This window comes from Xyrauchen texanus, chromosome 42, assembly GCF_025860055.1.
Source record: "Xyrauchen texanus isolate HMW12.3.18 chromosome 42, RBS_HiC_50CHRs, whole genome shotgun sequence".
Lineage (NCBI taxonomy): Eukaryota > Metazoa > Chordata > Actinopteri > Cypriniformes > Catostomidae > Xyrauchen > Xyrauchen texanus.
In genome coordinates, this window is record NC_068317.1 from 1631747 (window position 1) to 1655946 (window position 24200).

The 24200-nt window shown below is 37.5% G+C and overlaps 1 protein-coding gene across 1 annotated transcript in view; it reads left to right on the forward strand.

The window, feature by feature from the left end:
• Positions 1–24200, forward strand: part of ofcc1 (orofacial cleft 1 candidate 1) — a 239258-nt gene that overhangs the window by 85830 nt on the left and 129228 nt on the right. The window contains exons 13-14 of the mRNA XM_052114721.1: positions 14389–14486; positions 23880–23971. Coding sequence (XP_051970681.1) covers positions 14389–14486; positions 23880–23971 — 190 coding nt within the window. The remainder of the gene's footprint in view (positions 1–14388; positions 14487–23879; positions 23972–24200) is intronic.

A 24200-nucleotide genomic window follows, 5' to 3' on the forward strand; every position in this document is an offset into this window, starting at 1 on the left:
CACTTATGTGTTTACATAGCCAGATAAGCCGTGTTCTCTGGGAGAAACCTAGGTGTGTTAAACCACTTTCTTTTAATCCCTTAAATGGCGTAAGGAAACCTGCGTTCTCGTTTACATCGTGTTTCAGAATGCTACTTTCTGCAAAAACCCTGAAATAGACAGTTTTCTTAAGTACATGTAAATGGGGTCAATGAGAATAAATGTGTTCATGCAAAAGTTGAAAAGTCTTGCTTTCAGAGTCTTTATATGGAGTTAGGATGAAAATAAGGTGCATTTTGAACTGTTCTGAGACCAGTGCAGACATACAGCACACTGGAGGTTAAGTCATTCACTAAATAGGGAGGAAGTGAGCATCCTATAACTTTTTATGCAAATAAGTACATTCACTCCTAAAATCTGATCAAAAGTTCAGTTTCAGGCTGCAGATGATGTATGTATCACTCATCATGTTTGGCAGACATTGAACAGTGTTAATCAGCACATAGATTCAAAATTTATAATGTGTAATTTTATTTTAACATGGTTAGCAGTGTTTGGATGATGCTGGCCATTACTTTGCAAAATAATAATTTATTCAGCTTTATAGAAAATCAGCTGTAATATTGTAACATCTCAAAAACATGAATAACCAACACTCATGGAAACATAATATACAATTTGATAATAAATAATATAAATAATAAAAAATATGACTTTCTATAGTTTGGTATTATTTAAAATTTCACAACTTAGTCCCGCTGTCCACATATGTGGACATAAATTTTTGGAAAACTGATGCTCTAATGCTCTTTTTGAATTTATTTATTTTTTTGCTTGTTTATTAGGGGATACAAGTTACAAATCAAAAAGGGAAATGAAAAATGCACACAGCAGTCATGTGGGGTGGACAGCAGCAGCTCGCCTCTGCGTACATGTACTTGCATAAAGTATATTCTAGACTTTAATGGTTGTGTAATTTATGCTGTAAAATGGCCAGCTCTCCCATTGTTTAAAGATTAGTTTGGACATGAAAGAGGCAAATAAGCAGTTTCCTCTTGCTCATGTCCATGTGTATAGTTTTAATTTCACACCCTCCTGTCTCCAAGCGCTCCATCCTCTCTGGGTCACGAAACATCTTGACACCACCGGACTAATCTGACGCCGGCTCATTTGGTATTGATCTAGCACAAAGAGCATTGTTCTGTTATTAATCTCTTGTTCTGTCTTTTGGCAGCACTCATCTTTATTTAACAGAGCGGAGCATGAAAAAAGTTTCTGGGGTGCTCAGCTTTAAACATCACATAGGCTTTTTAATTACAAATGAGTTGTGACAGGTCTGCTGGGTAGCAACCTGTCCCATTTTAAGCGTGATGCTAGCTGACAGCTCGCTCTGTTCTCAGAGTGCCGCAACATGTGGAAGAAATTGGTCTTTTACATTTCACAGCTTGTCACTTCCTCTCTGCCATGAACTTTAACCTCCCACGGTGCTCCTAACACCCCGCATGGGAAGTGTCCCCACAGCACGGCACTCTGGGAATGTTGCGTTACGCTTACAAGACATGCCAAAAAAAGAAGGAAAAAAACATGATGAAAAGAAGCAGGTATCATAAGCAAGTGTAAAGACAGCTCTGGGTCTCCAATCTGACTTAAATAAATGATCAAAAGGTGTCCCTCTCCGGACATCAGAGATTACGTTAGCATACGGATCAGATCAGGTTGAATTACTGCTATACACTCTTATGATATTCAGATGGAGTGATCTCATCATGCTGGAGAGCAGAGGTTGGACGGACAGCCTCACATTACTCTCAAATTAATATCAAATTCAGTGAGGAAAACTGCAAATATAAAACGTCCGTCAACTTTGTCTCCATTGTCAGACTTATAGGTTTTATCAAATGTCTTTTCTGCATGCGTAATAAAAGTAGTATTAATAACTTCACGATGTTTTTTTTTTTTTTAATGTTTCAATATTTTTTCATATCCTAGCTTAATATGCAAAGTCAACTTTAAGAAAGCCACTGGTAGGTTGATTATTAATGTAACGCTGTGATTGTGTGACACTATCTAAACATTGCTCTACATTTGAACATCCCAAGCAGGGATGTGTTTCCCATACAATAATGTAAATCACTGCTTAATCACCATAGTATGATGCATCATTAGAAATATGAACTAGTTTTAGACTGTTTCCTGAAACTGAAGTAACTACACTGGATGACATAAGTTTGGAATAATGTATAGATTTTACTGTTTCGGAAGGAAATTTGTTCTTTAATATACTAAAGTGGCATTCAGCTGATCACAAAGTATAGTCAGGACACTACTGATGTAAAAAACAGCACCATCACTATTTTAAAAAAGTCATTTTTGATCAAATCTTGACAGACCCCTTTTCCAGCAGCCATATATCCAACAACTTATCCTTGAGTATTCATGCTAAATTGATAATGTGATACTAGAAAATCACTTGCCATTGTATCAAACACAGTTGAAAGATATTTGATTTGTTAAATGAAGCTTAACATTGTCTTTGTGTTTGTTTTTGAGTTGCCACAATATGCAATAGACTGGCAATATTAGGTAAAAAATGGCAAAAAAGACTCTTTCTCTAGAAACTCATCAGTCAGTCATTGTTTTGAGGAATGCTTTAAACTGCCAAAAAAACTGAAGATGTCATACAATAGTGTCTTTACAGTCTTTAGTGTCTACAGTCTTCAAAGACTAAGCACAACTTGTTAGAACAAGGACAGAACGAGATGTGGAAGACCAGATGTACAACTAAACAAGAGGACAAGTACATCAGAGTCTCTAGTTTGAGAAATAGACACCTCACATGTCCTCAGCTGACAGCTTCATTGAATTCTACCCACTCAACACCAGTTTCATGTACAACAGTAAAGAGAAGACTCGGGTGCAGGCCTTATGGGAAGAATTGCAAAGAAAAAGCCACTTTTGAAACAGAAAACCAAAAGAAAAAATTAGAGTGAGCAAAGAAACACAGACATTGAACAACAGATAATTGGAAAAGAGTGTTATGGATCTTAACCCCATTGAGCTTTTGTGTGATCAGCTAAACTGGAAGGAGCGTGAGACAGCAACATCTATGGCAAGTGCTACAGGAAGTGTGAGGTCAAATGCCACCTGAGTATCTGGACAAACTGACAGCTAGAATGTCAAGGATCTGCAAAGCTGTCATTAGTTTTTTTTCCCAAATTGTAATAGTAATTGTTCACATTATTAATGTCCTGACTATACATTGTGATCTGTTGAATGGCACTTTGGTGAATAAAAGTACCAATTTCTTACCATTAGAGCAAAATCTGTACATTATTCAAACTTTTGGCCGCCAGTGTATGTCGCACATCCAACATTCGACCCACGTTGGTTCAACAACATATAGATGTCTTTAATGATATTACCCATGTGGTGGAGTAAAAGCTCATTTACACGTACCCCAGAAAGTTGTTTAATGCAAGAAAGCTGCTGAAGACACAAAAGAGTACGCATTGTGTAATGCAAAATATCTATTTTCTTCAATAATGGGGTTTCCCTCTACATCAGACTTCAGCGATCCCCTGACACAGTTGAGCACATACCAACTCTTCAAAAACATAAATGCCACTAATGTGTTAACTTTATTTACCTCTGGTTGCTCTCCAGTGCACGTCCATGAGGGTATCTAGATCATGCAGCCTCTCATGTGACGTAGCTCAATTTGTTTACAAGAGAACGCTGTTCACAAACTTATTTAGTTTTGATTTCATTTGAAATCATGCGAGAGGCACATCGTCATGCGAGAGGCACAGCGAACTGATTCCCATTCATTTATTTTAATCACTTGAGTCGTATGTATTACTTTTGTCTATGGTTTTTGGAGCTTTAAAGTGCTGATCACCATCTACTTGTATGGACCTACAGAGCTGAGATGTTCTTCTAAAAATCTTTGTTTGTATTTTGTTGAAGAAAGAAAGTCATAGATATCTGGGATGGCATGAGTTTAAGTACATGATGAGAGAATGTTATTTTTGGGTGAACTATCCCTTTAACATAAACTTATAAAGGCTGTGTACTCCGACAGAAACAGAATATGATAAAGCACTTTCTCTTAACAGTCTTTAATCCCTTAAATGGCTGCATTCAGGTTTATGTGATGTTTCAGATGTTTAACAGATGTTTCTACAAAACCCCAGAATAAGCTGTTTTCTTAAATGCATGTAAACATGGTCAAAGTCTTGACAAAATGAAATATTTTCAGTATATGGAATGAAAGATATAGAAGCCTCAGCAAAGTCAAGTGATGTTCACACAGCAAACTAACAAGGAAATATCTATCTTCTAACTACAGTTACAGAGCTGTAGTTACAACCACACAACTGTGCAAAGCTGTTTGCGAATGTCCGTTGGAACTATGTTTTCGGGAAACACCAGATTGTTAAAATGTTGGTAACAATGGAACTTGCAACCATAGTTGGCTAACGATGCTTTTGGAAAATGCACCCTAATCTGACACAGCTACACTGACTCGACCAATGATGTGAGTTTTGGCATAATAGCCCAGTAGGGGGGAAATTCACTAACAATGTGAATAAATGAAAAAGAAGCAAATTGTGGAAGCCTGTTGAAATGTACTTTTGATAAAGATGATACCTGCACTGGCCTTCAAATTTAACAGAACTACTAGTGCTATTCATATTCATGATCAGCAACATTGACTCAACCAATGCTTGTGAGTTTGGGGTGGGACTGTCTGTTTTATCTGTTGGCAAATCAGTTTGAAATCATTCAAACATTTAGGCTACGTTCACACAGTCAGTGTTTGGGATTGACAACTGTATTTACAGGTGAATCTTGAAATGTCCTGTTCATACAACAATGTACAGTAGCAGTTCAAATGGTGTTTGTGTGAACGAACAACTGAAGTCACAACTGTATTCTAACAGCTGTAACAATAGTGACAGTGACAAAAAGTTGCAGACGTCCATAACGCCGGCATGTCTTGTCACAATTGCTGCCACGTTATTAAATAAATGAGTCCAATCGAGGTGCAAGTTCATCCATCAGATAATAATTAACCGACAGCTGATTTAAATGCATTTTTTTCTCCTCAATTTGGAATGCCCAATTCCCAATGTACTCTAAGTCCTCGTGGTGGTGTAGTGGCTTACCTCAATCCTGGTGGAGGTGGACAAATCTCAATTGCCTCCACGTCTGATACGGTCAAGCCGCGCATCTTATCACGTGGCTTATTGAGCGCATTACCGCAGAGATATAGCACGTGTAGAGGTTTCATGCCATTCACGCATCCATGCACAACTAACCACGCGCCCTACCTAGAGCGAACCACATTATAGCGACCACAAGGAGGTAACCCCTTGTGACTCTCCCATGCCTAGCAACCGGGCCAATTTGGTCGCTTATGAGACCTGGCTGGAGTCACTCAGCACGCCCTGGATTCGAACTCGAGACCTGAAAATATGCGGCTGTCAGTTCGGTTATAGAATGCAGTTGTCACACTCGTAAATATCTGTCCTGTGTGTGAACGTAACCATATTAAGCACTCAAAACAGGTTTGACAACAATATTCTGCTGCTGTGTGAACATGGCCTTTGGGAATAGGTTCATTCCGATGGTTCATGTAAATGGTTACAAATAAATTCACTGATTGATTTGAGTCGCTGTGCAACATTTTTTTTATTTTTATTTTTTGTATCTTTTATTTTTTAGATATTTTGTTAAATGCTGCTGTTCATCACTTAAAAGCACACACACACACACACACACACACACACACACACACACACACACACACACACACACACACACACACACACACACATATATATATATTTTAGGGGTGTTAATCGATTAACATTTTTAATCTAATTAATTACATTGTGTCCCAATTAATTAAATGTGATTAATCGCATTTAATCGCATATTCAAATATATTGCTGAGAAAGAAATAATTCAATATATAATGATGAAATAATGATACATAGTTATCTTTAAATATTAAAAATTGTATATATATATATATATATATATATATATATATATATATATATATATTTAAATATATAAATAAATAAAAAAAACATTCAGATAATTAAAATGCATTACATTCTTGTGGCAGAAGAGTTAATGAGACGATACAAAATCATTAATGAGACAATACAAAAAGCAGCTTTAGAATACAATGTATTGTTTATGACCATATTATTGAACATAAACCAATCATTGGCACACAGTTCACAGCAATCCATTTGACAACTGAATTTGTCAATCAGTTCAAGATTTATTATGAGGGCTTGTTTAAGAACCCATCAGAAATGCTTGTGTATAGTCCTGGATGCATTGCGTCATAAACATACAATGTTTAGGTCACTGTGTCAAGTTAAATATAGTTTAATACTCAATCTTTAAACACATCTTGAGATCCTTTAGTTCGGATTTGCTCTCCATCAAGTGTTTTGAATGCAAGAATGTAACGCACGTTTGTGTTGTTCTGCTGCTTATGGGTGTTTTTCTTCACTGTATAAACTGTGCATTGCCACGCAGCTGAAGTTTCACTTACTGCCCTCTGGAGGTCTAAACAGGTGGTACTACAAGTTGCATTTCTCAGGAATCTTCCATATTACGGTCCGGGGACATTGCGTTTAATTGCGTTAATTTTTTTAACGCGTTATTTTTAGTCAAATTAATCGCACTGAATTAACTTTATGGACTGAGACAGCCCGCGGATGGGCCCTTAAATGTACAAAATAAAAGTATGCGATAAACAAAACTGCTGTGTGTACATTGGTACACATGCCACATATCTTTGGAAAGCTACATTTCTTGATTTTCTATTGATATAAACCATTTTAAGATACAATCACAACAGCAGGTACAATCTATATCTTTGTCAGACCACCAACATATAAACAACCAATAACAAAATTTAGGCAACTCACCTATGAAGCCTCATAGTATTCAACTGATCCATAACTTCCCGACAAAAACGGTGTTGTTTCATTGTCAAATGTCCAAACGATCAAATCAAGTAAAATGTTTAGTCCAAATCACATTATTACATCAATAAATATCCACAGACTCTTGTTGCATCATTTCAAAGCACCTGGCAGCTGTACCTAATCTTTCACATATTATCGGTAATAACTTCAGTTCAGATGTAAACATTTCCTATATCCGGTATCAAAATGGAAGCACGCACTCTGACCTTTCGATTGACACCTCATTTGACCCAATAGGAGCTTCCATGTCCTGTCCAAAGCCTTCAATACCCAACCACAGTCTGTGTCGAATGTAAGGGCATACCCACTTTCCTTTGTTTACTGATCAAACCAATTACAACGAAGAGTGGAAATGACTGACGCATCGTATAGCCAATGAAATTCTGAAAACAGTGTTATGTGGCTTTAGTGGGACGATTGAGCATGGTTCTGTAATGTGTGTGCGCAAAATTGCCTTGCCATTACCCAGTGTTTTGTGCGTCTGTGCGTAAAAGTATTGGAAAGCTGTTTTGGAACTGTTTACACATTTGGCGATTTAAATATGGTGAAACGGATGCGAAAAACAGGATTTTCACCCAGGATGTGATATAAGAATGTTAAATTAAGAGTTTGGAGATGAAATTTCTGAAAACAATACGGATGATTCGGAGGCAGAGGAAATGTTTATGGAGAGATGAGACATTGCTCTGGACAAGTAAGTGTTTTCTTGTGTTTTATAACATATATTACTGTATATTCCGCATAAATAAGCTTTAGTTTGAATAATGAATACACATTTTGTAATTACCCTTTGTCGTGTGTTTCCTCAGTGAGTGTTTGAACCGTTTGTGCGTGTTTTTTGTATTTGTTTGTGCGTGTGTGAGGTTTTAGTTCATTGTTTGTTTCAGATCTATTGACATGCTATATAGATGTTTTGTATATTTACTGTAAATATGTATTTATTTATATATATATAAATGGACGCGAAATATATATATAAATAAATCAATAAATATAAGTTGAAAATAAAAATATATGTTGTGTTTGAGAGTCTATTTGTTACAATGCGGGGAGGTGGGGGAGGGGTAGGCCCATCTATTTGTTACAATGCTGAATTCATGGGGGAGGTGTAGGCCCATCTATTTGTTCCATAGTACATTGGCAAAGTATACAGTATTTACAGTAAATATACATACAATAATACATATTTACACAGTCGAAAAGAAAAACTATATATATATATATATATATATATATATATATATATATATATATATAGAATACAGAAAAGTTGTGTCTAGCTTTGTAAATTACATTTATTTATTCTCACTGAATCAGATAGCGATTGGGAGCCGGATGCGGGCCACATAAAGTGGAGCAGCAGGACAGCACCTCATAAAGAGAGGAGGGCTTTCAGAGAGACCCTTGCTGAGGAGCTGGCAGAGTTGGGGTCTCACTCCACAGCCAGACCCGTATCTCCTGCTCCACGAAGAGCACATCACAGGCCGTTGCACATCACCAAATCTTGCACCGCTGGTCGTCTGAAGTGCAGGCAGTGTCATGCAAAGACACCAGTGAAGTACTCTTCCTGTGATGTGCCTTTGTGCTTTGTGCCCAAATGTGACTGCTACAATGACTGGCATGTTGCTAGAAACATGTACAATTTTATAATGGTTTGTAACTACTTTGTGTAAAAATTCATGTAAATAGTTTGTTGTGTATTTTTTATATAAACAAATTGTCCACCATAGCACTAGTTTTGACTCTTTTTTATGCACAACATTTAGTTTCAAGAAGGGAAAAGGCACTCTAATGTGTTTATGCATCAGTTACTCTGTGTCAGCAAAACTAATAGTGGATCTGGATATGGAATATGATAGCTCTAAGTGTCATCTTTCATTAGAATTGGGAAGAGGTTAATATATATATATATATATATATATATATATATATATATATATATATATATATATATATATATATATATTTCTCATTTTACTAGTTTTACTTATTAAAGCTTTACCAAGCTTTACACTTACTAAGTATTTTTGTCTTGTTTTCTAGTAAAAATATCAAAACATTCTAAAACACAAGATATTTGATCACATGATATTTAATCACATGATATTTTGTCTTGTTTTCTGAGAAATCTAACAAAATCTAAAAACATGTAAGCTTATAATAGGATTTTTTAGAATGGTAAAAAAAATACATAAAAACTGAAACCTGATTCATAGAGAAACCACGTTTATTTGTGTTACCCCACTGGCAATTTACTAAAGCATTAATCCCAATTTAGTTACATTTCCCTGAAAACAAGACTTTAATATTGGATGCTATTATGCTTTACATGACATTTTTCTTTTAAGTATGCTTAGGAAGTTTTATTGGAAGATAAGACAAAATACTGATAAAATACAATTAAAATGATCTCTTTTTTTGTTTGAAGATCAGATAAATACTGAGCGATTTGCAGCATGTTGTAGTACAATCTGATTATATACTTAAAAAATGCTTATTATAGCTTAAATGTAGGTTATTTTATCTTAAATGTATCAGTAGTTTGTAGTGTAGTTACTACTTTTACATTACAGTAGCTTGAAGTAGAACTACTCAGAATTATGAGTTGCTTGTAGCTTGACAATCTAGTTTTCTGAAATAGTCATTCTGTATTGAGACATTTCTTTTAAGAACTTTTTAGTTGGCTTAATCCATTACATATCTTTTATATCCCAGCCCATGTTTCTGAAGCTCAACTGTACAGTATTCTTGTTCCCTAGAGTACCCGAGAGTATTCTTGTAATGCTCAGACATGTCAAAGATGAGCACTGATTGCTAAATTGTTTTCCCCTAATTTAAAACAGCAGAAAAGAGCAGAGAATACTATGCAACATATGACGTAGCTGCAGGCGTCGTGAGTTAACAGACCTTTCACATTAAGTGAACAATCCTGTTACTCTAGGACTGTTTGAATTCAGATTACTAATCAAATTAGGCCTCATGCTCTGATCACCCTTAGTGGATCTGGAACTGCAAGCAGTGGGCAGGGCTTTTAGAAGCCGTTTCATTGTGTCTTGCCCCTTAAGGAAATGCATAGTATTCTGATCGGCCCTTCAGCTTAATGACAATTTCCAGGATTTTCTCCTTGAGTGTCTGTGGAATGTGTCCATTCTCTTTCACATCACCAGCCTCAGGGGACCCATCCTGGTCACAGCAACTAACCCTAATACAAGATTATATTCACTTGATCACAGTGCATTCTTACCCCAATTAATTTACCGCTGCCCATCTTTAAATGGACACTTTAACCTTGGTTACATAAAAGTGGTTTTTGTAGATGAGAGAATATAGCTGCATGTGGTGAATTTGACTGAGTCGGACAGACATACCCAAAGGCTGCTTTGCTTACGAGCAGAAAAACAAACTGCTGTGAAGTGACAAGCCTTTCATAATGCTGTGTTATATCATTGCAGTCTTGCAGATACACGTTAAGTTCTGTACATTAGATGTGGCATTGAGGATTGGGATGATTGCTTACACAGAACACATTTGAGTTCTCATGGTCTTGGAAAACCTGAAAATATCAGGGGACTTAAGATTCATGATTCACAAGCCTGGGAAAATCATGGGAATTAATACATTGTCATAAGCCATGGGAAGTTCAATAGTGAATGTACTTTTTTTTAATAGTTTCTAGTATTATCATGCAAATAAATAAATAAAAACAAAATCTTCAACCAGAATTGCTCTTTTTGAGTGCAGTATTTATTTATCTATCTATATATATAAAGTCATGGATATTCAATGGTCAAAAGGGGTGGGAACACTGTAGTTGGGTATATGAATTGATATACTTTTGTGAAGTTGGCATGTCCTACAATTTGACATGCTTCATTCCATCTAAAACCATTTTAAACAGCAGTTTGGTAATTATTTAAGAATGATTGTGCATGCAGTTTAAATAAACTCTATTTGAAAGACTTAATGCATTTCTTTTACCTTTAAAACTTCATTCATCGCAGTGCAGGACCATTTACAACGAACCGGAAAATGCCAAAAAAAAATATTTATAGTTATTAATAATGGTGACAAACTTAAAAGAAATGTCCGGTTACACTTGTCCTTAAACATATATATACATATTAAAAAATGGTAATTAATTTTTGATTGATTAAAAAAAAAAAAAACATTTGTGGATATGCTAGATGTACACCACCCAAACACGATCAAACTTGCAAAGTGTAATTGTTAATTATTTGTTTAGAAAGGTTATCTATGCATATTTTAAGTCACTTTGTTTGGATTATTCCAATAACACTGAATGTGTATTTGGTAATTATAGGAATCGTGGTTTATGCTCATGGGTTATAAATAATTCACTGACCTTTGCTATATGGCAACTCTGGACCCAACAGCAGGGCAATTAGATGTCTAGGTGAGCGCACAGGTCCCCATTGGTCAGTCGACCCTGCAGGCCTGGTTCTTACTTGCCCCATGTTCATGGTAAGCAGAGGATAACAAGCATTGGTTGTTCACCCTGGGAGAGTTTGTGTTGTGGCAACAGCGCTCCAAGTTCATGGACATAGCCTATAGCTGTCAACACTGTGCTGATGCAGGTCTGACACCATCGGAGCATCAGGCTGCAGAAAGGATAATTAAAGGCAAAGTTGCAAAGTTGTGTTGGCAGCCCATTACAACATGCATTTTGTGGCACAGAGACAGGCAGAATGCTGTGCTGACAGGGATTACGGTCTCTGGATTGAGAACAGAGGTGCAGTGCAGGCTGCTAATACACATTGCTGCAGGCCACAAATTCTAACAGGCAAAAGCCTATAAAATAACTCGTACACTGCACTAAGCAGAGATATAGGTCACTAGGTTGTGGACGGCTAATGTCTCTATTATTTTGTCAGTATCTTTTTTTAGTGCTTGTGCTGAATGTCTTAGATAGCTTTTTTGAGTAACTTAAAATTTAAGCCATGTTTCTTTGCTTCTTTGAGTGAGTATATTAGCTGTATAAGCTAAATATTGTTGCGTGGAGCTTGTGAACTCAGTGAAATTGTATTTATACCTTTGAAATTGTCTCTTTTCACTTGTAATTTTAACTTTGGGAATGGCAAAAAGTTAGAAAATATTTTGTATACTGCATTCAGCAGAGATATGGGTCTCTAGTTTGTGTAAGGCGAATGTCTTCATTATTCCGTCAGTATCTTTTTAGTGCTGGTGCTACATGTCTTAAATATAATTTTATTAACTCTACCTGACCCTAACTCTACATTTTGAGATGTTATTTTTTTAAGCAACGCTTATTTGAGTAAGTATACATTACCTATAAAAAGCTTTCGATATTTGTGTGGAGCTTGTGAAACCAGTGAAATTGTATTTTAACTTTTTAATTAGTCTATCTTGTAATTTTACCTTGGGGATGGCAAAAAGTTAGAAACAATTCATTCACTGCACACAGCAGAGCTAATTGTCTCTACAAAAGGTACTGACACAGTAATACAGTCTCAAAGAAACTAGTGCTGGTGCTGCATGCTTAAATGCCATTTTTTAGCAACTCTACCCAATTGAAAACAGTTGCATTTTGCAATGTCATTGTTGAAGTCATTATGCCACCTTGAGCAATTAGTGTACTACCTATATATTGTTGTATAATGTTTGTGAAAGCAGTGAAATTGTATGTTTACCTTTGAATTAGTCTTACTTCTCTTGTACTTGGAAAAAGGGGATGACAAAAGGTTAGAACATATTTTGCACACTGCACATAACAGATAAACAGGTTTCTGGGGATGTTACTTCATTGTCAAAACTAATTAATTAAATGTCCAAAGTATTTAATGAACAACACATTTGACAATATAGTGCTGTATGTATAAACATTGAAAATGAAATGGGCTATTAACTCCCCATTGAAACAAACTCTTGGAAGCAACCATGTGAGGAAATTATTGAAAAACCATTTCATACCAAACACCAAAATGTGGAATGGCTGAGAACCACTGGGGCCAGTGTCATATCATGAAAGTTTTGAATAAACTTTTTATTTATTTATTTAAATACTCCATCATGTGCTTTCTTGGGTCATTAACTGTGTCTCATCCAAAAGAAAACAGACTGACACATCTTCTGTACCAAATACATTTCCATTTCACTACTTTTGGACTCTGTAACCTTCAACAGTAGACAATGTGTTGGCACATCAGAGTTGAGTTGTGCAATTGAACATGATTATGAAATCTTCAAAATATAATAACTGCCTGTATGATTGAGATATATATATATATATATATATATATATATATATATATAAAATGTTTCACCTTTTTTTCTTCTTTAGGCACCATAAATGTTTAATAGCAAAACGTTTTATTAAACTTACATCTGCATTTACATTAAATGTAATATCAGTTACCAAACAGCAAAGAGGACATATCAGCCACAAACGCCTCTGCTATTAAAACCCATTTGAGTCTTCTCAAGTCTTCCTGATATGTTGCTTATATTTAAAAGTTATTATTACTGATATATTTAATGCAGCATCAAGAGGAAAAATTATATCATCTGGGAAGTTTCCATATTTATTATATAGATGTGACTGGCTGAGGCAAAGAGAAAAAAAAACAATGAAAAAAGTTTCTCATGGTAAAATTTGTACATGTTTCTAGCGAAGGTTTACTTAATTGGAAGCTCCAGGCTATGCAGAAACCTTCTTTTTAAATTCTATGAATGTTAATATGCTAAATAATGCAAAGCTCCTGCTCTAGCATAAGACACACATCTGGCAGCTTACGATTCAAATTATACATGGAGAGAGAGAGAGAGAGAGAGAGAGAGGAGTGAGTACTTCAAAAGTCATTTTCAAATGGAAAGAAGAATGGCAAAATGTATTACAACTAAATACAATTTCCCAATTTTTCATCATGTCTAATTGTGTGCATTAGAGCAATGAAAAAAGGAGAGGTTGGGTGCAGAGATGTTGATGATGTTGGAGAGAGAAATGGAGGGAGGGGGAATGTGAGTGAACAAAGTTTCCTCACTTTTCTTATGGAATACATTTAGTATATTTTGTTTAAAGTCTACAGAGAGCTGAGCTTAATGCATCATTCATTGTGTTGCTAATGCACAGAAAAACAATTAAATTTTACATTTACTTTATAAATCTTTTTTTATTGATTTTTATTTTTAGAAATAGGGTTTTAACCCTAACTTAAAAAATTGACTCAGTTTAACATTTATAGTTTTTGTTAATCCCTTGCTTTTGATTGATGATTTATTTATAATATTAAAAAAAAAAATTGAGAAACAAATGCTTCTTTGAAATTACATATTTCAATGGGAAACTTTTTTTGTTATTATTATAAAAAAATTAACTATATATATTTTTTTAATATCGTTTACATTTTCATGGCAGGTAAGAGCCCCACTGGAGCTGTGTTACACCCAGAGCCCATCGTCCAGACAAATCCGCCCAGCGCTGACAAAAACAAAGCTACATTTCACACAAGCAAGGTAAAAAAAGGCAAATTCTTTTGTGAGAAAGTATTCTCACTTTCTCCTACTCAAGGCATTTGGGAATGAAATAATATCATCCAATTTTCTGTTAAGTTAATGGAACTACCTTAATTGAACCAATTACACTACTTTAAAGGAATTATTCACCCAAAAATGATCATACTCTCATCATTTACTCACCGTTATGCCGTCTCAAAATCATATGAGAGCAGAACCCAAATATATACATTTTGATGGAGATGCAGGTGAACTTCACATTTGCAAGTTCACTCAGTTACATTTTCATAGCATGTGCTCTGTTCTGCAAGTGTAAACAAGCTTAAAATCTTAATCGTATTAAGGAGTTTTCAGATGTCAATATTTATAGTGAAAGAGGAGTTACATTTTTGTTTTGTTCTCACCCACAACCAATCAGCACAGTTTCCCAAAAGCATTGCATGCTTAAGTTGATTACCGGTCAATTTTCGTTCCTACCCTCACCTATGGTCATGAAGGCTGGGTTATGACCGAAAGAACTAGGTCGCGAGTACAAGCGGACGAAATGAGTTTCCTCAGAAGGGTGGCGGGCTTCACCCTTTGAGATAGGGTGAGGAGCTCAGTCATCCGTGAGGAGCTCGGAGTAGAGCCGCTTCTCCTTTGCGTCGAAAGGAGCCAGTTGAGGTTTTTTGGGCATCTGGTAACTATGCCTCCTGGGCGCCTCCCTAGGGAGGTGTTTCAGGCACATCCAGCTGGGAGGTGGCCTCGGGGAAGACCCAGGACGAGGTGGAGAGATTACATCTCCACACGGGCCTGAGAATGCCTCGGGGTCCCCCAGTCAGAGCCGGTTAATGTGGCTCGGGATAGTGAAGTGTGGGGCCCCCTGCTGGAGCTGCTGCACCCACGACCAAACTTTGGATAAGCGGTTGAAAATGGATGGATGAATGGATGTTCCTATTTTACACAGTCAATTATTTGTTTATGTCACAAATGTAATCAAGAGGTAATTTGAATATTTTAATAAGCTCTCTGAATAGGTACAATTCAAGTATGCACATTGAGACATCCACAACTAATTAAGGTACTTCAGTACTACAGAAAAACAAATAATATACAAAATAAAGGGCCCATGATATTTTTGTATTTTCATGCAAGTATGCTCTAAGTCTAGGCACAAGGTTTAACTTTCTCCAGTTATTATTCAAGCGCCAACAAAGACGATAAACGAAGACAGCACATTCACAAGTAATTGGTAGTGTAAATGGACTATATGCAATGAATTAGAAGAATTGAAAATTACATTAGTTTGTGCATTAAAATGTGTCCTTGATGAATGTCGGGCATATTTCTATAACAGTGATACGCTCCTTTTATACGCTTGGAAAATGTGTTTCTCCTCAGAATTTGGATGTAGGCTCTGTTAAATTACAGAGAATGTAAGTATTATGAATAATTGTTATCTGCTGACACGCAAATCATGCCTAGTATTAACAGTGATTGAATTGGTACGCACTTCACATCTACCGTTTTATTTTGAAAAATTAAATACATTTATTGAAACACGGAAGAATTCAACCAAACATATTTCTAAATTTATATTACCCATATAACGAAACTAAAATATAATCAAAATAACGAAGTGGTCAAAATCATAGCCTACCAATTCCAAACATTTTAGTCTCTCCAGCTTCTTCTAGCAGCCTGTTTTGCAGTGACTTAAAAATCACTCTACGAAAACAGTTGGAAAAAACACCTTTATAGGTGTACCAATTAGACCATAAATACAATTGTAAATTTAAACCTAATAATAATAATTGAAAAATAAACTATGGCCTATAGCAGAATGGCCTATAGCAGAATATAACAGAAATAAAAGAAATCTCATACATTTTTGTTTCATATAAGACTGCTTGGAAGTTGATCCAAGATGGCGGCGCGGTAGCACGCAGCGGCCACTCCGGATCCAAAATGGTGCTATTTTTGTCACTTAGCCCAACTTTTACGGCACATGGACAACCGGTGTTCGTGTCTACCATCGCCAGACACTGTTAAAATCTAAGATTCTTGCAACAACCAAGCTGCATGATGATCTGCAGGAGTTGCTACACGAATTCTGCTTGCTGCGGAGACCAGGCCTCCAGTCCTCTGAGTCGCCTGATGCCGGTGCCCGGGGGAGGGGACGTCGGAAGCGGTGTGCGAAGAAGCGAAAGCACGGCAAGAGTACATGCTAGGCTAAAAACAAACCCTTGCCGGCCGGCTCTCCCGTCTATCCTGCTCTCAAATGTTTGCTCCCTGGACAATAAACTGGAATACATCTGACTCAATCAGACTACGCAGCGTGAGCTTAGAGACTGCTGCGCCTTTGTTTTCACGGAGACGTGGCTCAGCAACAGAGTTCCGGATGCCTCCGTTCAGCTAGAAGGGCTCGCCTCTTTTCGTGCCGACAGAAATGCAGCTCTGTGCGGTAAGACTCACGGTGGTGGCTTGTGTGTTTACATCAACACGGAATGTTGCAATAACTCTATGCTAATCTCTAGTTACTGCTCATCGCTGGTGGAGCTTGTGACTGTTAGATGCAGACCTTTTTTTTACCACAGGAATTCACCACGGTTATTATAACCGGAGTTTACATTCCCCCCAGCGCTAACGCTAAGGAAGCGCTCTGTGAACTGTATGGGGCTATGAGCGAACTGCAGAATGCTCACCCTGACGGACGGTTTATTGTCGCCGGAGATTTCAACCATGCGAATCTCACGACAGTACTCCCTAAATTCCATCAGTATGTAGACTTTGGAATGAGAGGGGCAAACAGGCTTGATCTTGTTTACACAAATATCCCAGGCACGTACCGGGCGGAGCCCCGCCCCCACCTCGGCTACTCAGACCACATCTCTGTTATGCTAATTCCAGCATACAGACCGCTCGTCAGACACACAAAACCGCTCCAGAAGCAGGTGAAAACCTGGCCAGCAGGAGCCATCTCTGCTCTTCAGGACTGTTTTGAGTGTACTGACTGGCACATGTTCAGGGAGGCTGCAACATATGGCAACTCTACTAACTTGGAGGAATACTGGAGGAACATCTGTGACCAGCTACATCAGCTACATCAGCAAGTGCATTGATTATGTCACCTTCTCCATGACCATCACCACACGCTCCAACCAGAAGCCATGGATGACTGCGGAGGTGTGTGCGCTGCTGAGGACCCGAGACTCTGCCTTCAGAGCAGGCGACAAGGCTGCCCTAAGAACAGTGAGGGCCAAACTGTCGCGGGCCATCAGAGAGGCAAAGCACGCACATGCCCAAAGAATCCACAGTCTCTTCCAGGACAGCGGTGACACGCGGCACATGTGTCAGGGCATCCAGGCCATCACCAACTACAGGACAACATCAGTTGCCTGTGACAAAGATGCCTCCCTTCCAGATGCGCTGAACGACTTCAACACTAGGTTTGAAATACAGAATGACATGGTGGCGATGAACCACAACATATTAAGCTTGTTGATGACACGACCGTGGTGGGTCTCATCAGCAAGAACGATGAGTCAGCATACAGAGAGGAGGACTGGTGTAGAGCCAACAACCTTTCTCTGAATGTGGACAAAACAAAAGAGATGATTGTTGACTTTAGGAGAGCACAGAGTGACCACTCACCGCTGAACATCGATGGCTCCTCTGTGTAGATCGTCAAGAGCCAGCATTGTGGATGACCCCACACACCCCTCACACAAACTTTTCACTCTCCTGCCATCTGGCAAAAGGTACCGAAGCATTCGGGCCCTCACGGCCAGACTGTGTAACAGCTTCTTCCCCCAAGCCATCAGACTTCTCAATACTCAGAGACTGAACTGACACACACACACGTGTCCTGAGTTGCACTTTAATTATTGTCACTTTATACCTGGCTGCTACCTCAATAACTGCTATGTGCATAGAACACTATCTCATAGTATTGCTATATTACAGTGTGAGGGCACACTCTCACTGTGCCCATTGTCCAGTTAATATTTAGTAATTTATTGTAATGTCCCGTACTTTTTGCACACGTTTGCACATGCACTTTATATAGGTATGTTATTTGGTCTGTGTAGTCTCATGTGGTTCTGTGTTTGTCCTATGTTGTTTTATGCAGCACTATGGTCCTGGGTTTCACTGTGTACTGTACTAACTGTATATGGTTGAACGACAATAAAAACCACTTGACTTGACTACAACTTTAATCATCAGGGACCTAATTTAATTCTCCACTATATTTTCAGAGTTTGGACATGAACTTTATTACAACCTGCTGGTGGATCTCCAAACCGCAAATGCAGGAACTGGGTTTAAACTTTGCGCTGAGTTAAGACATTGTTTTCAAACGTCTTTGGGCAACAACCTATTTCTCAGGAAAATAGCAAATTGCACTTTGTGCCACTTCATTAACATATGATACACCCATAGTTTGCACGCATACACCCTCAATAACTCCCACCCACGCCCACTTGCGCTGGCATGAAAATTGCGATTAGAATTAGTGCTCTCACGAAAATAAAGCCCAAAGTCACATGCATGTGATCAACAATGTTTGATGACAGCTGATTGCTGTAATGAAGAAAACACTACAGTTATAATTTATCACCTCTACAACAGTCAAGCAAGTTTTTCAATCCAAAATACTTACATACTCACGACAGGAGAGTATGTGCTATCTGTGTATTTTCTTGGCTACAACTTCCACAGTTGTATTGAAAAATTCTGTTACAGTTTACTTTGATAAATATTAGTAAGGGTGTTGATGTGTGAAAAGTCTTGTTGTTGATGTTGGTGCAGGGCAGGTTTTTTCTCTTTTCCTTGTCAGCACTGTTCAGAATATCACGGCTGTTTAGCCATTTGACATTGTTGAATCGGTCCATAGCACTTTCAAATTTATAAGCACTGTTTAGTGCTTATAAAAGGAGATGAACATCATAAGGTTGCTGCATAATCTGAAGGAAATGCGTACGGACGTGGCTGAAACTAGAGTGTCAAAATAAATGTGCATCTTAAAACAAATAGACATCGATGTTTACATGTTGCTTCAATGACATTGCATTGTTATTTGATCGAGGATCGTTTCACCCCTACTCATTTCTCCATCAAAATATCTTCATTTGTGTTCCGCAGGAGAGAGAAAGTCATACGGGAGTGAGACGGCATAGGAGTAAATGGTGAAAGAATTATCATGTTTGGATGAACTATTCCTTTAATAAAATTTGATATTGACCTACAAGTATTGTAGGTAAAAAAGTGTTTGCATGTGGCAGAAATCACCTATTTACTTGAACAATGTTTCACCCTTTGTGCAAAAGAAAATTCTGTTACCCTGTGGAACACAAACAGAAAAGTTATTTCACACAATGTCCAAGCTGTTCCTTTCCATACCAAAAAGGTGCATGATGGAATTGCTCAGTTGCATTTTCGCTTGGCTCATAAAATAAATACATAATCCAAGTTTCTACTTTTTGCTCAGCTGGAAGAGCATAACACTAACAATTTCATTGTTCATATACAAGTACTACAAAATTGAGATTTTAGCTGAGACATGCTCACAAGGAATTGACGAAGCTTTCAAACATCCGTCCCTCACAAAGTTCCCATTTCCGCCCCTCGTGTGTTTGTTTACTACATATTTTTGGCTACATTGAATATCCTTAAGCTACCAATAAGAGTGAATACTTTCAGCTTCATTTAAAACAACTTACCAAATTCAAACCCATTTTACACCAAAATAAAGACAGAAAATGCAAAAAACAACAACACACAATTATGCAGATTCTGTCTGGGCCTGAGCTGAGGTAATTCTGTGTTTTTTTTTCTTTGATCATGTCGTATCTCGCCTACGGCACCAAATGAGCCTAGACCGCCACTGGTGCCCCCTTGAAAAAAAAAGTGCATGACGCCCGTGATCCTCCTCCCGCTCTCCCACTCACCTCTCTACTTCCCTTATTATTTGAGATTTGTCAAAATACATTTCACACTAACAGGTATTTTTCAGTCTTCGAAGGCAGTTTTGATGTGCTTGACAAACCAAAACAGCTCAGATTGAAATGTGAAATCAGCTGTGCCAGCATGCCGCACATTCTCCAATCGCTCCCAACATGCCTTTTCCTGCGCTCGGCAGGACTTCAAAGTTGCGCTGTTACTTGCCACGTGGTAATTGCAGAATAACTTCTCAGTGCTCATCTGCTGCTGCTGTTGTCTTATTTTGCGCTGTGCATTGTTGCCTTCTCTCATGCATCTTTTTGTCTGTGTTGTTGTTGTTGTTGTCAGTGTCAATGTGTGACACCTAAACAGACTTCTGTAGATTAATTACTGGAACACCACATCTTGCACATGTTATTACAGATGTCATTATCAGCCATTTACCTGTTTAATAAAATAAGGACATGCTATGCCGATATTATTACTCTCTAGTGATCGCTCATATGCATATATGTAAATTGACTTAAGTTTACATTTTAGCTTACATTATGTATTATTCATATATTAAAACTTCAAGTTATGTCCCCAGGTTTGGTGTCAACCCTGTTACTGTCACATGTACCCCATATTTAAAGTAATGGGATATTCCACAAACCTAATAATAAAAAATTTAAAAACATTGATAATGACATTTTAATCATTTCAAGGAGTGGACAATGAGTAGACAATGGCAACCTCCTGCATGGATACTTATTTTAATGTAGTTACAGCATTTTTAGTGTTGAATGAATTTAGATCATTATTTCTGTACAGTAAGAGTAAACTGCATCTTATCTCTATATTTGGATACGTGTTAGGCTTATTTAGGTTTGTTCTGTGTTGTCCATGAGAAAAACACAGATGTTTACATGGATTTATATAGTAGGCACTGATATAAAAATGTATACATAGAAACTTATATCAAAGACCCCATAGTTTCAGAATCACCCTGAAAATGACCATCACCACAACACAAACAAGCTCACGTAATCACAATGGCCAAAACTTGTTGGAGCTGCAATTGTAATCTTGAAATATCAGTTTGTCTTGGTGTAAAATGAATCTATCGCGTGACGAAATTATTTGTTTAGTGCGCTTGCTGCTGCCGCAGTGATGAGCTCGACTCGAGTGACAAAGCCCAACTGTAAAGTTCTGCTGTCGTAAAAGTCCCATTCAAAATCTTTCAATAAATTATGCATTTATTAAAAAGTATTGAATTAAATTCAGTAATTTAATGAAATAAACGTTGTCCATTGTAATGTAGTAAAAGTTACAAAAATTTGTTCGTGGGGGCCTTGGTAGCTCAGTGAGTATTAACTACCACCCCTAGAGTCACGAGTTAGAATCCAGGGTGTTCTGAGTGAGTCCAGCCAGGTCTCCTAAGCAACCAAATTGGCCCGGTAGCTAGAGAGGGTAGAGTAACATGGGGTAACCTCCTCATTGTCGCAATTATTTGGTTCTCTCTCTCGGTGGGGCATATGGTGAGTTGTGCGTGGATGGCGCAGAGAGTAGCGTGGGCCTCCACACGTGCTGTCTCCGTGGTAGTGCGCTCATCAAGCCACGTGATTAGATGCGCGGATTGACGGTCTCAGACACGGAGGCAACTGAGATTCGTCGTCCGCCACCCGGATTGAGTCACTACTCCACCACGAGTACTTTGAGCACATTGGGAATTGGACATTCGAAATTGGGGAGAAAAGGGGAGAAATTAAAAAAATATGTTCATTCGAAATTTAATTACCCACATTTAAACCTACTCTTAAAAGTATATTTTCTCCAAAAATCTACTCAAGTATATGTAGCGCGTTACTACCCACCTCTAATCACAACATGCCTTTATTTTTTTGTTATACGTTCCTAGAGGTTCACTTATTATATTAGTAAATTTTTAATTTTTTTTACAAAAATAAAACGGTCTGTAAAATATTATAATTTCCCACTCTCATTCTGACCCTCTGTCAGAAATGTTTGGTTTTGGTGCTGCCTCTCCTTTAAGTCTTGACAGTAAACACCTACTGTTCTGATTGGCTCTCTGCTCTTGACAGACCTGTCATCTCACTGCTACTGGGCGGGGCTACTGATGTGATAAGGTAAACTAGGTGTTGTTGTGGAGGTGTTCAGATGCAAATGTCTACTACAGTGTGACATCACAATGTGGAGGAAGTAGAGAACGAGTCATTTTGGCAGCCTGGTTTCAACAAATGCTCTTTTTTGTTGTGAGGAGGAAGTTTTGAGTTCTGAAACTTAACAGTATGTTTTTATAGAACAGTGACCTCTTATATGTCAAAAGATCAAGGGAAATTTGATTCATGAAAAATGATGCCATTGCCCCTTTAAATAGATCACTTGGGTTACTAGTATTTTTTTTTAAATAGTGTTATTTATGTACATTTAAAACATGAATTAATCTCCTATGTATGCCTGTTTGTGTGACACTGAAGAGACACTAATGAGTCATTGTAAGAGAGAAACGTGCTGCTGAGTGACTTAAGTGCGACAATGAACAAGAAGGACATATAGACACTATGAATTCACTGAGCGGAAAAACAAAACAGAAAAAAACAAATCTGTGAAAAAAGTAACTTAAGATTAAGTAATTAGCATTAGTATTGTGATTACTTTTATTATGAAGTAATGAGTAAATGAATAAAATTTAAATTTTAGATGAGTAATCATCATTTGTAGTGGATTACTTTCCCAACTCTGGTTACAGTGTGTTGTGAGGTTAATTTTACACATGATAAATTATCATTTGTTGTTAAGGATAAGTGATAATCTATCTATTAATATGTAAGTATCATTTGGTGTTTTTCTTTGGATTTTCTGCAGAATTCTATATCTGTGACAGATGCTGGTGTTGTATTATTTCAGTGTGGTACAAATCTCGGACGTGCACTTGACTGAAAGAGATGTTTCATATAGAATTTCCTTTTTATTGCAGATAAAGCTCTGGCAGAAACCCGCCAGTGTAGAAATGTCATACTATTTGTGTTCTTCAGGTTTTCTTAAAAGGCCAGTTCTGGGAGACATTCTGTGGTTATTAAAATAAAGTTTCACTGCATTTATGTTGTGTGAATACATTGTTTTGACTCAATTATGTTCTGCAGTTCCTTTGACTGTAAGGCAGAACTTTTGTGTTTGCTTGACTTGTATGTTGTTGTATGTTGTGGTCAGTGACTGAGAGGAATTTCATTTCTTGGAAGATCTCTCATTGTGTGTTTTTGTCTTTAGTTTGTGTGACGTCTCTGTCTCCATCTGATCCTCTCTCTCTCTATGTTTGCCACAGCTTTGATTCGATGTTGTTTGTACTGTGAATTTCACTTGTTTCCTCTGTTAATTGTGTGTGCGTGGAGTGTGCTGCTGTCACTGTCTCCTGTGATTAATCACTGCAACTGTTTCCTGCTCTGATTCTAAACATAATCTCTCTATCAGAGCGACAGACAGCAGAAGATCATCACGAGAAATAGTGAAACGCTCCGATCACTCACTAAAGATCAGCTGGAGCAATTCACCTTCTCACTGCGGTAAGTGTCAGCTCTCTAGTCCGACTCTGTGCATGTGTGAGTTTATGGTCATGTGTGGAACAGAATACTAGCATGCTAACTGCATGCCACATAGTATGTACAGTATGGTGTCCGCTGTTTTTCAAGAACAGTATGTGAAGCAGTATGCAACAATAAACATTTTAAATGTAGTATGTTGTCAAATGACCTCTTTACATTGTTTAATTCAGTGAGTGGCGTTCAGATATCG